The sequence below is a fragment of the Salvelinus alpinus genome, chromosome 13 (assembly GCF_045679555.1).
Source record: "Salvelinus alpinus chromosome 13, SLU_Salpinus.1, whole genome shotgun sequence".
Taxonomy (NCBI): domain Eukaryota; kingdom Metazoa; phylum Chordata; class Actinopteri; order Salmoniformes; family Salmonidae; genus Salvelinus; species Salvelinus alpinus.
The window spans coordinates 30,999,002-31,012,372 of record NC_092098.1 but is presented as its reverse complement, the minus strand read 5'-3'; the positions used below and the strand labels follow the sequence as shown (position 1 = coordinate 31,012,372).

Sequence of the window (13,371 nt, the reverse complement as noted above, 5' to 3'; positions counted from 1 at the left end):
TAGCATTGTGTTCGCTTGTCTCGCTCTCTCGACTATGCTGCCAGAGCAGTATTTGGGAATGAGTTGTGTGTGCGATGACGCAGTGGTTTCTCAGTGTGAGGTGGGGGAATGGTAGGTAAAAGGTAGGGAGGCAGGCCTGACTTTGGCTGATGCTCCCATCATGATGCTGCGTCACTAGCCAGCAGACGACCCAGACTGAGAGGGTACACTCAATGAGAGCCTCCACAGCCCCCCATCCCTTGTCTTTTGATTTCACCAAGCATGATCAAAGATACCTCCACCCCTTCAGTTACCCTGACAAAAGAAATTAGCTTCATGCACAGAACTCTCTACATGTGCCTTATAATGTTTTATTTTGCGGTGTAACTTACTGCTGATCATTCCATTTAATTTTACTGGCAAATCTCGCCAGCTAATTGAGAGACCATCCGGAATGTTATCGAGAGCAACCGTGTGACAAAAGCATGACTCTGTGGGCTGTGTCCTGTGGGTTTGTACTTTTTGGGATGAAACCTGATCTGAGGGTGAGCAGACTCCGAGTCGCGCTGCGCTGTAGGACACTTTAGACGCTGACAGGTGCTGCTGCTTTTTTGTGATCTGATTTCACCCTGCATGCCACTGGCCAAGGAGCAACTGTGCAAAAGGACAAAGAACGTCACAGTTCATCTTTATAAAGCAACCAGGGGCCATTGATTGTGACTTGTAGTTTGTGTGGTGTCTGGGTATGTTAGGATTTCATTTCAAAAGCTATATTGGATTATAAAACGGGTTGTTTGCATCCTGGATGCTAATTGGTTGATAGCGGGGAGTTATAGCACCACAATCCCCACATTTTCCAGTAAATGCCTGTTAACAGTTCTATTAGATTGATCAATGTCCCACAGCCCAGCCAGTCATTTTCCTATGCTACTAGGCTAGCATCTGGTTTGCCTAAACCAGGGCCAACCAAATCTCGCCTAGGGCCCAACCAAATCTCGACTAGGGCCCCTAATGCCTAATGAGCTTCCCTGATATTTTCCTAAACTGTCCAATACCTTGCTGATGCATTTCAGTGACTTACTGCTGCATATACAAATTGTTACACCTTTCCCATATTCAAGTAATTTAAAACAACATATTAAAGTTATTATCCTTATGATTGTAGTCCTAGAAACTGTAAATGAGTTACCTCTGGTTCGTTCAGCAATTCATATAGGGAAAATGTAATGGGGAAAGAATAGGGTTTTGGTATAAACGCCGAAAATAAGGTCTGAGGTTAACACAGGCTTATTAGATCTTATATGTTCTATGAGATGTCAGTCAATTAACATGACCTTTTATAAATTATGAAGCCTTTCATGTGCTTAGATTTAAAAAAAAATATATATACTGTATATATATTACATAAATGCTTTAAATGTTACATTAGCGGATGAAGATGATCTCATAGAACAAAACTTAAGATCTCCTAAGCCTGTGTTTACCAGACCTACACAGACCTTATTTTCAGCATTTATGCCCACAAAAAGACTCCATTACTATTGCTCTCTATAAAATGTGGTTTTAGGTGTGAAGTTATATGGCTACAATTTGATTGTTTTAAGTGTGATTTTATGACTGCTTACTAAAAAAGCTATCGCTTACCTTTCAAATTTCTAAATAGATACTCCATTTGTTTGGCCCGCGGCCCCAAACTCCGATTATATCTTGGCCCACCAAGCCCAAAAGTGCATATGAACGTGACGAGACTGACAGCGTCTCTGAGCCAAGCAAATTCATTTATCAAGATCATTATCATGTGTATATATCCAAAGAAATGGCAGTATAAATAAAGGTAAAACAGATGAAAGTGCACAGTTTGCTGTCATTTTAGCTGCTTGATGTGATTATGTTCACTTTAGTTGGCTTGCTAGCAAAGGATAAGTATACTATATATACAAAAGAATGTGGACACCCCTTCAAATTTGTGGATTCGGCTATATTAGCCACACCGTGGCACCGTCATAGGATGCCACCTTTCCAACAAGTCAGTTTGTCAAATTTCTGCCCTTCTAGAGCTGCCTCGGTCAACTGTAAGTGCTGTTATTGTGAAGTGGATATGTCTAGGAGCAACAACGGCTCAGCTGCAAAGTGGTAGGCCACACAAGCTCACAGAATGATACCCCTGAATTGCCTGGCGCGTAAAATTGTCTGTCCTCGGTTGCAACACTCACTACCGAGTTCCAAACTGCCTCTGGAAGCAAAGTCAGCCCAAGAGCTGTTCGTTGTGAGCTTCATGAAATGGGTTTCCATTGATGAACAGCCACACAGAAGCATAAGATCACCACGCGCAATGCCAAGCATCGGCTGGAGTGACGTAAAGCTCAACGCCATTGGACTCTGGAGCAGTGGAAACGTTTTCTCCCTGGAGTGATGAATCACGCTTCACCATCTGGCAGTCCGATGGACCAATCTGGGTTTGGTGGATGCCAGTAGAACGCTACCTGCCCCAATGCATAGTGCCAACTGTAAAGTTTAGTGGAGGAGGAATAATGGTCTGGGGTTGTTTTTCATGCTTCGGGCTAGCCCCTTAGTTCCAGTGAAGGGAAATCAACGCTACAATATCAATGACATTCTACACAATTCTGTGCTTCCAAAGTTGTGGTAACAGTTTGGGGAAGGCCCTGTTTCCGCATGACAATGCCCCCATGCACAAAGCGAGGTCCATACAGAAATGGTTTGTTGATATCGGTGTGGAATAACTTGACTGGCCTTCACAGAGCCCTGACCTAAACTACATCAAACATCTTTGGGATGAATTGTATCGCCAACTGCGATCCAGGCCTAATCGCCCAACATCAGTGCCTGACCTCACTAATGCTCTTGTGTCTGAATGGAAGCAAGTCCCTGCAGCAATGAGCCAACATCTAGTGGAAAGCCTTCCCAGAGGAGTGGAGGCTGTTATAGCAGCGAAGGGAGGACCAACTCTATTAATGCCCATGATTTTGGAATGAGTTGTTCGACAAGCAGGTGTCTACATACTTTTGGTCATGTTGTGTAGCTAGCCTGCATAGCTACATGCCAATGATTTTAGCATAGCAACCATTGCAAATAGAATGAACGACCAGCCCGTTTTGATAGCAACCTCAGAACCTCAGAACTAAAAACTGTTTTTTGCCCGTCCTATATATATATGGTGGTAGGATACAATTAATTTACTCAATATAATAACATTTGTAATATGTTGGCAACCGTTTTTTAGAAGCAATAAGGCCCTCAAACAGCCCATAGTTATTCACACAATAATTCCTGGGTTCTCATTCGTCATTGCTTAACTATTGCTGAGCACACCACATTAGAATATTCCCTGGAATATGGTTTCCTTCATAGGTCTCATAGGCCATGAGTCCAGCCGAGGGTCATGGTACCGTAGAAGGCCCAAAATTTGTCATCATTCATTCAAAGTTCATTGACATTTTTAAATGCAATGGTCAGCTAGCTATTTGGGACTGAATTTGTACTTTTTCCCCCTGGAGCACTTTTCTTCTGCTTTTCTTTAATCAGCTTCTGTAGTTGAGTTACGTTAAGGCCTACTGTATGTCATAGTGCTAAAGAAGTGTTTGTTATAAACAAGTCTATTTTAATCATTTGGGGAAAATCTAACATTAATTATACTGCACATTTCTGTGAGAATATGAAGGCTGTTTGAGGGGTTAAATAACTTTTCCAACCGATTTTCATAGCCCATGTCTCAGTTTATTGCACGGCATGCTTTCCTTTGACATCGTTGTGCTTTTATTCTGCCCAATTAATAATGTTGAAGCTATTGCTTTGGGTCTTTTGTAATAGTTTTCCTAATCAATTATTAACTTCAAATCTGGCGCCGTGCTTTTTTAGTTCTGGCCATCATGCAGGGATGTGATGAAATATTCTAGTAGTGTACAGGCATCAAATCTCCCTGCCATGGTCCTTTTTGTAGCTTTTTTTCCTTGTCGGAAAGGTCGTTGGTGCTTGTTTTTGTGTATACGTTTTGGGTCATGTGTAGGATGCAGTCTTCCAAAATTGCTACAGCTAAATGTGAAGTGATTGATGGTATATGGAATAATCACTGATGCAATAATTATTTTAAGACTTGCTCTGATATACAAACGCAGTGATTTATTCAAACCACAATTACATCATTTAAGTTGTATCATTTATGTAAAGGAACACAGTAGCAAGGGTTCACACTGAGAACTGAGAATGGGGCCTTGTGACAACCTATTGAATGTGTGTTGATCAGAAGCTAACATGTCCCTCTCTTTCAGGAGAAGAGACTTCAGCATGCAAACCTTCATCTGTCCAGCTTGCTCCCTTGTTTTTGTTCCACGCTTCTGGGCTTCTGATGGCTGCTCCCATTCCCCATTCGCACCAGCAGTACAGTGAGCAGCACCAACAGACTACAGACCCGTCTGTGCCGGCTCTGCCCCACAGCGAGCAGGCGCAGCAGTCTATTGCCAGCCAGGTACGCTAGGTACAGCTACACACACCATATACAGTATACTCATACATACATTGATATAAATACACACACAAAACCTTACGCATACACCAAAACACACTCGCACACAAAGTGGTGCTAACACCAAGCCCTGCGGCCTGTGGCTTCCTTTACACAACACTGCTTGCTGTCCGCCTTTCCTAGTAAAAGGCACTTAATATATCCTGACCCGCCGTGAACACGGGTTATTCTTACTGTACAGGCAACATTACGGCCTGCGTGTCCAGGGTAATAAACAGGGTGATTTCTCACTTGATTTTATTACTGACGACAGTCATGGCTATTACCAAAATAATCTGCAGGGTGCTGTCAAACACGCCCATGACTTCAGTGGCTGCTGCCCATGTGTGTTATTCTGATATCAGGCCCTCATCAAATTCTCCTTTATTTAAGCAGAGAGTCAGTGCCGTAATACCTGACAATATAAAACAATACACGCAAAGAAAGGAAGAAATATAGAAATATTAGAACGAGCAATGTCCGAGTATGGAATATAAATGTATATGAACACAGAGTGTACAAAACATGAAGAACACCTGCTCTTTCCATGACCTAGACTGACTAGGTGAATCCAGGTGGAAGTTTTGATCCATTATTGTCACTTCAATCAGTGTAGATGAAGGGGAGGAGACGGGTTAAAGAAGGAATTGTAAGCCTTGAGACAAGACATGGACTGTATGTGTGCCATTCAGAGGATGAATGGGCAAGACAATAGATGTGTGCCTTTTGAGCAGGGTATGGTGGTAGGTGCCAGGTGCACAGGTTTGTGTCAAGAACTGCAACACTGCTGGGTTTTTCACGCTCTACAGTTTCCCATGTGTTCCTAATGTTTGGTATACTCAGTGTTCGTAATGTTTGGTAAACTTGGTGTACGTGATGGTGTGTATAGACATTATGTACCGTATATGAATAGAAAAGGTGTGTACAGCAGTAGTTGTATAGGATGAGACTTGACTAGAATACAGTATATACACTGAGTGTACATAACATTAGGGACATGCATCTGTAGAAGTTCGTGAGGGTCTTAGCCAATAATACTTTTTTTCAGCCTCCTGAGGTTGTAGAGGCTCTGTTGTGCCTTCTTCACCACACTGTCTGTGTGGCTGGACCATTTTAGGATGTCAGTGATGCCGAGGAACTTGAGGCTTTTCTCCCTCTCCACTGCCGTCTCGTTGATGTGGATGGGGGCGTTTCTTCTGAAGTCCACGATTAGCTCCTTCGTTTTGTTGAGGGAGATTTTATTTTCCTGGCACCACTTCGCCAGGGCCCTCACCTCCAACCTGTAGCCTGTTTCGTTGTTGGTAATCAGTCCTACCACTGTTGATTGAGTTGGAGACGTGCGTGGCCACAAAGTCATGGGAGTGCAGGAGGGGGCTGAGCAGGCACCCATGTGGGGCCCCCCGTGTTGAGGATCAGTGTAGCGCAAGTGTTGTAGCTTAACTTCACCACCAGGGGTCGGCCCGTCAGGAAGTCCAGGACCCAGTTGCAAAGGGCGGGGTTCAGACCCAAGTTTATTGATGAGCTTGGCGGGCACTATGGTGTTGAAGGCTGAGCAGCATTCTTACATAGGTATTCCTCTTGTCCAGACGGGATAGGGCAGTGTGTAGTGCAATGGAGATTGCGTAATCTGTGGATCTGTTAGGACATTATGCAAATTGTAGTGGGTCTAGGGTGTCTGGTAAGGTAGAGGTGATATGATCCTTAACTAGCCTCTCAAAGCACTTCATGATGACAGAAGTGAGTGCTACAGGGCACATTTTTTCCCTTCTCTTTAACGGAAGGCCGTGCCTTTTTCTAAACTACCTCATCAACATTATTTTTGAAAGATAGCTTTTTGTCAATCCAGATGGCCAGATATTTATAAGTGGCGACACAACAATAAGGGCACCATCCAAAGTACGTATGAATCAGATACATTTTTACCTGATTTGGAAAAATAACCTATACTTGGTTTTACCTGCATTAAGTACCAATTTCAGTTCAAGAAAGGCTTTCTGCAGGGAAATACAGAGCCTGGTCAGCTGTGGGGGTAATGGCATACACCACAGTGTCATCTGCATACAAGTGGATAAAACAATTTATAAACCAATTTTGTTAATGTAAATAGTAAAAAGAACCAAACTAATAATCAATCCCTGTGGGACACTGTTCTGTCCTTTTAAATAATGTCATGCATAGCAACATTTGCCACATAAACAACAGATGCAGGTGAGTGTGTGTTTCTGAAACGGTGATGTTCTCTGTGTTTGGTGCCTCTGTGTTTTAAGGTGACCCCTGATGTTGTCATGTTACAGAGGCGCATGCCCCAGTGCTTTCGCGACCCGTCCTCATCTCCCCTAAGGAAGCTCTCTATTGACCTGATCAAAACCTACAAATGCATCAACGAGGTAAGTTCCCCCACACACTACACCTGTACCTGGAACTCTGGTCGCTCAAGGCCAGGGCTCGCACACACATACACGGAAGGATTGATCACTACTCAAATTTAAATTTGTGTAAATAACACATCTGTTAAGCCTGAATAAGATAAAATCAGGCCTGCACTGATCACTTGAAGATTTGAATCGAATAGTGACAACATCCCATGCAATCTCAGCTTGTATTGCATAGTGGTGGTTAGTGCCTACCTTTTAGCAACCACCTCCCAGGCTCCGTGTGCCACCTACCTGATGGGTAATTTAGTAACAACACCATTTTGTTGGCAGGTATACTATGCAAAAAAGAAGCGGAGACACCAACAGGGCCAGGGCGACGACTCCAGTCACAAGAAAGAGAGGAAGGTCTTCAACGACGGCTATGATGACGACAACTACGACTACATCGTCAAAAACGGGGAGAAATGGATGGACCGCTACGAGATCGACTCCTTGATAGGCAAAGGCTCGTTTGGACAAGTGAGTCACATGACATACATGTATTGTCAACCACCAGGGGAGCAGTTACCTTTTTGCAGAAGCTCATCTGGTATTGTTTCAACCACCACCAGGCCTTTAAAGGGCTAGACATGGTCCATAAGATTGACCTGACATGTATGTTTTCAAAAATGATACATGAGCATTTAACCAGAGGCTCACACATTGTGGCGGAATCGATGATAGGGCTGTGAAGATCTTGGAATTTGAGGTTACGGTAATTGGCCAGGCCAATGTACACAGTCACCGACATAACCGTTCTGGGGATTAGGTCACAATTCTGTTTGTACACTTATTTACATGGACATGCTTCTTAATGAAACCTATTTGAAGCAAGCCATTATACTTCTTTATTATCACGCCATTTTCATTATTATTATTCAGGTTATTACTTATACATATTAATAAAATAAAACATGTAAGTGCCAGGTTAAAGAGGATCTGTCACATGTTCATGTTGACACATTAATGGAGTCAAAATAAATATGTATGCCTACCTTGTTCTTGTCTGTTGGCTTTTCTGCATATAAAAACAATTAAATACAGATCCTATTTTGACGCACAAAACCATTCAAACAAAGTCCGATGGGTTTTCTCCCACTTTCCCCAAAATACTCACATACTGCCACAAACCCTGCTGCTGCGGTCATTCGATGGCATTGGCATATGTTCTTCAAAGAGAGGAAGCCGTAATGAGAAGTAATGTAGCCTAAGCTACTGACAATAGGCCTTTTACAAGCATTTGATTCTTATTAAAGAGATGTAGTCCAGACAGGCTACTTTAGAAAACTTTCTGCATGAACATATACATATAGAGAATCAGCGTACTCACTCACCAAGTAAAAGCACCTGTCAATCAAAGCCAGCAGCATATGTCAGACAAGCAAATATCCTTTCCTTGAAACGTATAAAAAAACAACTAGGCCTACCTTAGGCTTTCTGAAAGTAGTCTATAAGATAAGGAATTGACAAGGAAAGTATGAATGGGACAGATATGTTATAGTATGAAGAGTGTGTGTGCGTGCGCACAAGAGTGTGTGTGTGCGTGCACGGGCGCACAAGAGTGCGGGCGCGCAAGAGTGTGTGTGTGTGTGCGTGCGCACGCAGCAGAGTGTGTGCGTGCGGGAGTGTGTGCGTGCGGAAGAGTGTGCGAGCGCAGAAGTGTGTGCAGCGCGCAGGAGAGCAGAGAGCGAGCGAGTAGAGAGCCCACGCAGTAGTGTGTGTGTGTGACTGAAGAGGCTGTAATAAATCAGAGCCCCATCCCCCCTGTTTAGTGCATGTGTTGCTGCCTGGCTCATTGTTTTTACATGGTTTGTGTTTGGCCTTGACTCTCTCCAGGTTGTAAAGGCATATGACCGTGCAGAGCAGGAGTGGGTGGCAATTAAGATCATCAAGAACAAGAAGGCTTTTCTTAATCAAGCCCAGATTGAAGTGCGGCTCCTCGAGCTCATGAACAAACATGACACGGAGATGAAGTACTACATAGGTATAGCCAGATTCTCCTTTTTCCCTATACACGTCTCTCACTCACTCAATCACTCACTCATATATATATATACACTACCGTTCAAAAGTTTGGGGTCACTTAGAAATATCCTTGTTTTTGAAAGAAAAGCTATTTTTTTTGTCCATTTAAAATAACATCAAATTGATCAGAAATATATTGTTAATTTTGTAAATGACTATTGTAGCTGGAAACGGCAGATTGTTTATGGAATATCTACATAGGCGTACAGAGGCCCATTATCAGCAACTGTCACTCCTGTTTTCCAATGGCACGTTGTTAGCTAATCCAAGTTTATCATTTTAAAAGGCTAATTGATCATTAGAAAACCCTTATGTAATTATGTTAGCGCAGCTGAAAACTGTTGTTCTGGTTAAAGAAGCAATAAAACTGGCTTTCTTTAGACTAGTTGAGTATCTGGAACATCAGCATTTGTGGGTTAAATTACAGGCTCAAAATGGCCAGAAACAAAGCACTTTCTTCTGAAACTCGTCAGTCTATTCTTGTTCTGTTTAATGAAGCCTATTTCATGCGAGAAATTGCCAAGAGTTTTCTACCTGGTTTTCTAATGATCAATTAGCCTTTTAAAATTATAAACTTGGATTAGCTAACACACCGTGCCATTGGAACACAGGAGTGATGGTTGCTGATAATAGGCCTCTGTACGCCTATGTATTTTGTTATTGACATACATACAGTGGGGCAAAAAAGTATTTAGTCAGCCACCAATTGTGCAAGTTCTCCCACTTAAAAAGATGAGAGAGGCCTGTAATTCATCATAGGTACACTTCAACTATGACAGACAAAATTAGGGGGAAAAAATCACATTGTAGGATTTTTTATGAATTTATTTGCAAATTATGGTGGAAAATAAGTATTTGGTCACCTACAAACAAGCAAGATTTCTGTCTCTCACAGACCTGTAACTTCTTCTTTAAGAGGCTCCTTTGTCCTCCACTCGTTACCTGTATTAATGGCACCTGTTTGAACTTGTTATCAGTATAAAATACACCTGTCCACAACCTCAAACAGTCACACTCCAAACTCCACTATGGGCAAGACCAAAGAGCTGTCAAAGGACACCAGAAACAAAATTGTAAACCTGCACCAGGCTGGGAAGACTGAATCTGCAATAGGTAAGCAGCTTGGTTTGAAGAAATCAACTGTGGGAGCAATTATTAGGAAATGGAAGACATACAAGACCACTGATAATCTCCCTCGATCTGGGGCTCCACGCAAGATCTCACCCCGTGGGGTCAAAATGATCACGAGAACGGTGAGCAAAAATCCCAGAACCACACGGGGGGACCTAGTGAATGACCTGTAGAGAGCTGGGACCAAAGTCTACCATCAGGAAGGGCATTGAAGATGAAACGTGGCTGGGTCTTTCAGCATGACAATGATCCCAAACACACCGCCCGGGCAACGAAGGAGTGGCTTCGTAAGAAGCATTTCAAGGTCCTGGAGTGGCCTAGCCAGTCTCCAGATCTCAACCCCATAGAAAATCTTTGGAGGGAGTTGAAAGTCCGTGTTGCCCAGCAACAGCCCCAAAACATCACTGCTCTAGAGGAGATCTGCATGGAGGAATGGGCCAAAATACCAGCAACAGTGTGTGAAAACCTTGTGAAGACTTACAGAAAACGTTTGACCTCTGTCATTGCCAACAAAGGGTATATAACAAAGTATTGAGATAAACTTTTGTTATTGACCAAATACTTATTTTCCACCATAATTTGCAAATAAATTCATTAAAAATCCTACAATGTGATTTTCTGGAGAGAAAAAAAATTCTCATTTTGTCTGTCATAGTTGAAGTGTACCTATGATGAGAATTACAGGCCTCTCTCATCTTTTTAAGTGGGAGAACTTGCACAATTGGTGGCTGACTAAATACTTTTTTGCCCCACTGTACATACATACATACATACATGCATTTGACCTCTGTTCAACTTTGTGATGGAGTCTTTACTATAGTAATACCAGAAAGACCCCAAAACATCTTGATGGAAGTGTGCCATCTACCTGCTAGCTACACAGGACCGCCCCGATGTGTCTAAGTTGGTAGAGCATGGCTTGCAGTGCCAGGGTTCTGGGTTCGATTCCCACGGGGGACCAGTACGAAAAAAGTATTAAAATGTGTAAGTCGCTCTGGATAAGCGTCTGCTAAATGACTAATATGTAAATGTTTTGGAGAACCTCAATTGAAAAGTCTTTTTACTCCAGGATGAGGCTTAATCTGTCCAGGAAACCAGTCCATTAACATGCGCAAGTCAATAACGAGTATCCAATATGTTAACATCACTAGTGTATCAACCTATCTCGAAACAAATGCTCATTAGTCTTTTTTTGTCCCCTCCTCTCTCTCCAGTTCACCTTAAGCGCCACTTCATGTTCCGGAGCCACCTGTGCTTGGTGTTTGAGATGCTCTCCTACAACCTGTACGACCTGCTGCGGAACACCAACTTCCGTGGCGTCTCACTCAACCTCACACGCAAGTTTGCCCAGCAAATGTGCACAGCGCTGTTGTTCTTGGCCACGCCCGAGCTCAGCATCATTCACTGTGACCTGAAGCCCGAGAACATCCTGTTGTGCAACCCCAAGAGGAGCGCCATCAAGATCGTGGACTTTGGCAGCTCCTGCCAGCTGGGACAAAGGGTAGGGCTGGGAATTGCCAGGGATCTCACGATACTTAGGTGCCGATACGATATGTATTGCATTTCTCATTATTCTATAGGTATTGCGATTTGATGTTCCAAAAGTATTCAGACCGCTTCACTTTTTCTACATTTTGTTACGTTATAGCCTTATTCTAAAATGGATTAAATCGTTTTTTACACAATACCCCATAATGACAAAGCAGAAACAGTTTTTTAGAAATGTTTATACTTTTATAAAAAAATAAGCTGATATCACATTTACTAAAGTATTCAAACCCTTTACTCAGTACTTTGAAGCACCTTTGGCAGCGAATTACATTCTCGAGTGTTCTTGAGTATGACACTACATGCTTGGCACACCTGTATTTGGGGAGTTTCTCCCATTCGTCTCTGCAGATCCTTTCAAGCTCTGTCAGGTTGGATGGGTAGCGTCGCTGCACAGCTATTTACAGGCCTCTCCAGAGATGTTCAATCGGGTTCAAGTCCAGGCTCTGGCTGGGCCACTCAAGGTCATTGAGACTTGTTCCGAAGCCACTCTTGCGTTGTCTTGGCTGTGTGCTTAGTGTCGTTGTCCTGTTGGAAGGTAAACCTTCGCCCCAGTCTGAGGTCCTGAGTGTCTGGAGCAGGTTTTCATCAAGGATCTCTCTACTTTGCTCCGTTCATCTTTCCCTCGATCCTAACTAGTCTCCATGCCCCTGAACAACATCCCCACAGCCTGATGCTACCACTACCATGCTTCACCATAGGGATGGTGCCAGGGTTCCTCCAGACGTGATGCTTGGCATTCAGGCTAAAGAGTTTAATCTTGGTTTCATCAGACCAAAGAATCTTGTTTCTCATGGTCAGAGTCCTTTCGGTGCCTTTTTGCAAACTCCAATCGTGTTGTCATGTGCATTTTACTGAGGAGTGGCTTCTGTCTGGCCACCGTACTATAAAGGCCTGATTGGTGGAGTGCTACAGAGATGCTTGTCTTTTTGGAAGGTTCTCCCATCTTCACAGAGGAACTCTGGAGTTCTGGCAGAGTGACCATCAGGTTTTTGGTCACCTCCCTGACCAATCCCCTTCTCCCCCTATTGCTCAGTTTGTCCGGGCTGTCAGCTATAGGAAGAGTCTTGGTGGTTCCAAACTTCTTCCATTTAAGAATGATGGAGGCCACTGTGTTCTTGGGGACCTTCAATGCTGTAGTAATGCTTTTGGTACCTTTTCCCAGATCTGTGCCTGGACACAATTCTTCCTCGGAGCTCTACGGACAATGCCTTTGACCTCATGGCTTGGTTTTGCTCTGACATGCACTGTCAACTGTGGGACCTTTTATATAGACCTTTCATGTCCAGTCAATTGAATTACTACAGGTCGACTCCAATCAAGTTGTAGAAACATCTCAAGGATGATCAATGGAAACAGGATGCACCTGAGCTCAATTTCGAGTCTCATAGCAAAGGGTCTGAATACTTATGTAAATAAGGTATTTCTGTCATTGTGGGGTATTGTGTGTAGATTGATGTGGATTTTTTTTATTTAATACATTTTAGAACAAGGCTGTCAAGGGGTCTAAGTACTTTCCGAAGGCACTGTATGTTTGCGGCAGAGAGACGAGGGAGAGCATGAGAACATTTTTTTTTATTATCAGACATCAGTTAAATAAAATCTCACTATTTAAAAAGATGGTTTACAAGCTATAGGATGAAAAATACTGGAGTTTTTGATAGGTAGCGAAAGCTACTGGGCAAAAAAATTGTTGGATACTTGTACTCAAAGTATCGATTATAATTGTGATTTGTAACTGTATCGATTCACCCC

At 43.0% G+C, this 13,371-nt stretch overlaps 1 protein-coding gene across 4 annotated transcripts in view; it reads left to right on the top strand.

Annotated features, from left to right (window-relative positions):
• LOC139537533 (dual specificity tyrosine-phosphorylation-regulated kinase 1A-like) overlaps positions 1-13,371 on the top strand; it is a 47,171-nt gene that overhangs the window by 26,526 nt on the left and 7,274 nt on the right. For 2 of the 4 annotated variants that reach the window (XM_071338967.1, XM_071338966.1), the window contains exons 2-6: positions 4,266-4,462; positions 6,766-6,885; positions 7,204-7,392; positions 8,749-8,896; positions 11,283-11,569. In XM_071338967.1, the coding sequence (XP_071195068.1) occupies positions 4,343-4,462; positions 6,766-6,885; positions 7,204-7,392; positions 8,749-8,896; positions 11,283-11,569 (864 nt within the window). In that variant the 5' untranslated portion in view covers positions 4,266-4,342. Of the gene's footprint in view, positions 1-4,265; positions 4,472-6,765; positions 6,886-7,203; positions 7,393-8,748; positions 8,897-11,282; positions 11,570-13,371 lie in introns of those variants that run through there. The other 2 variants (XM_071338968.1, XM_071338969.1) reach the window with 2 other exon arrangements.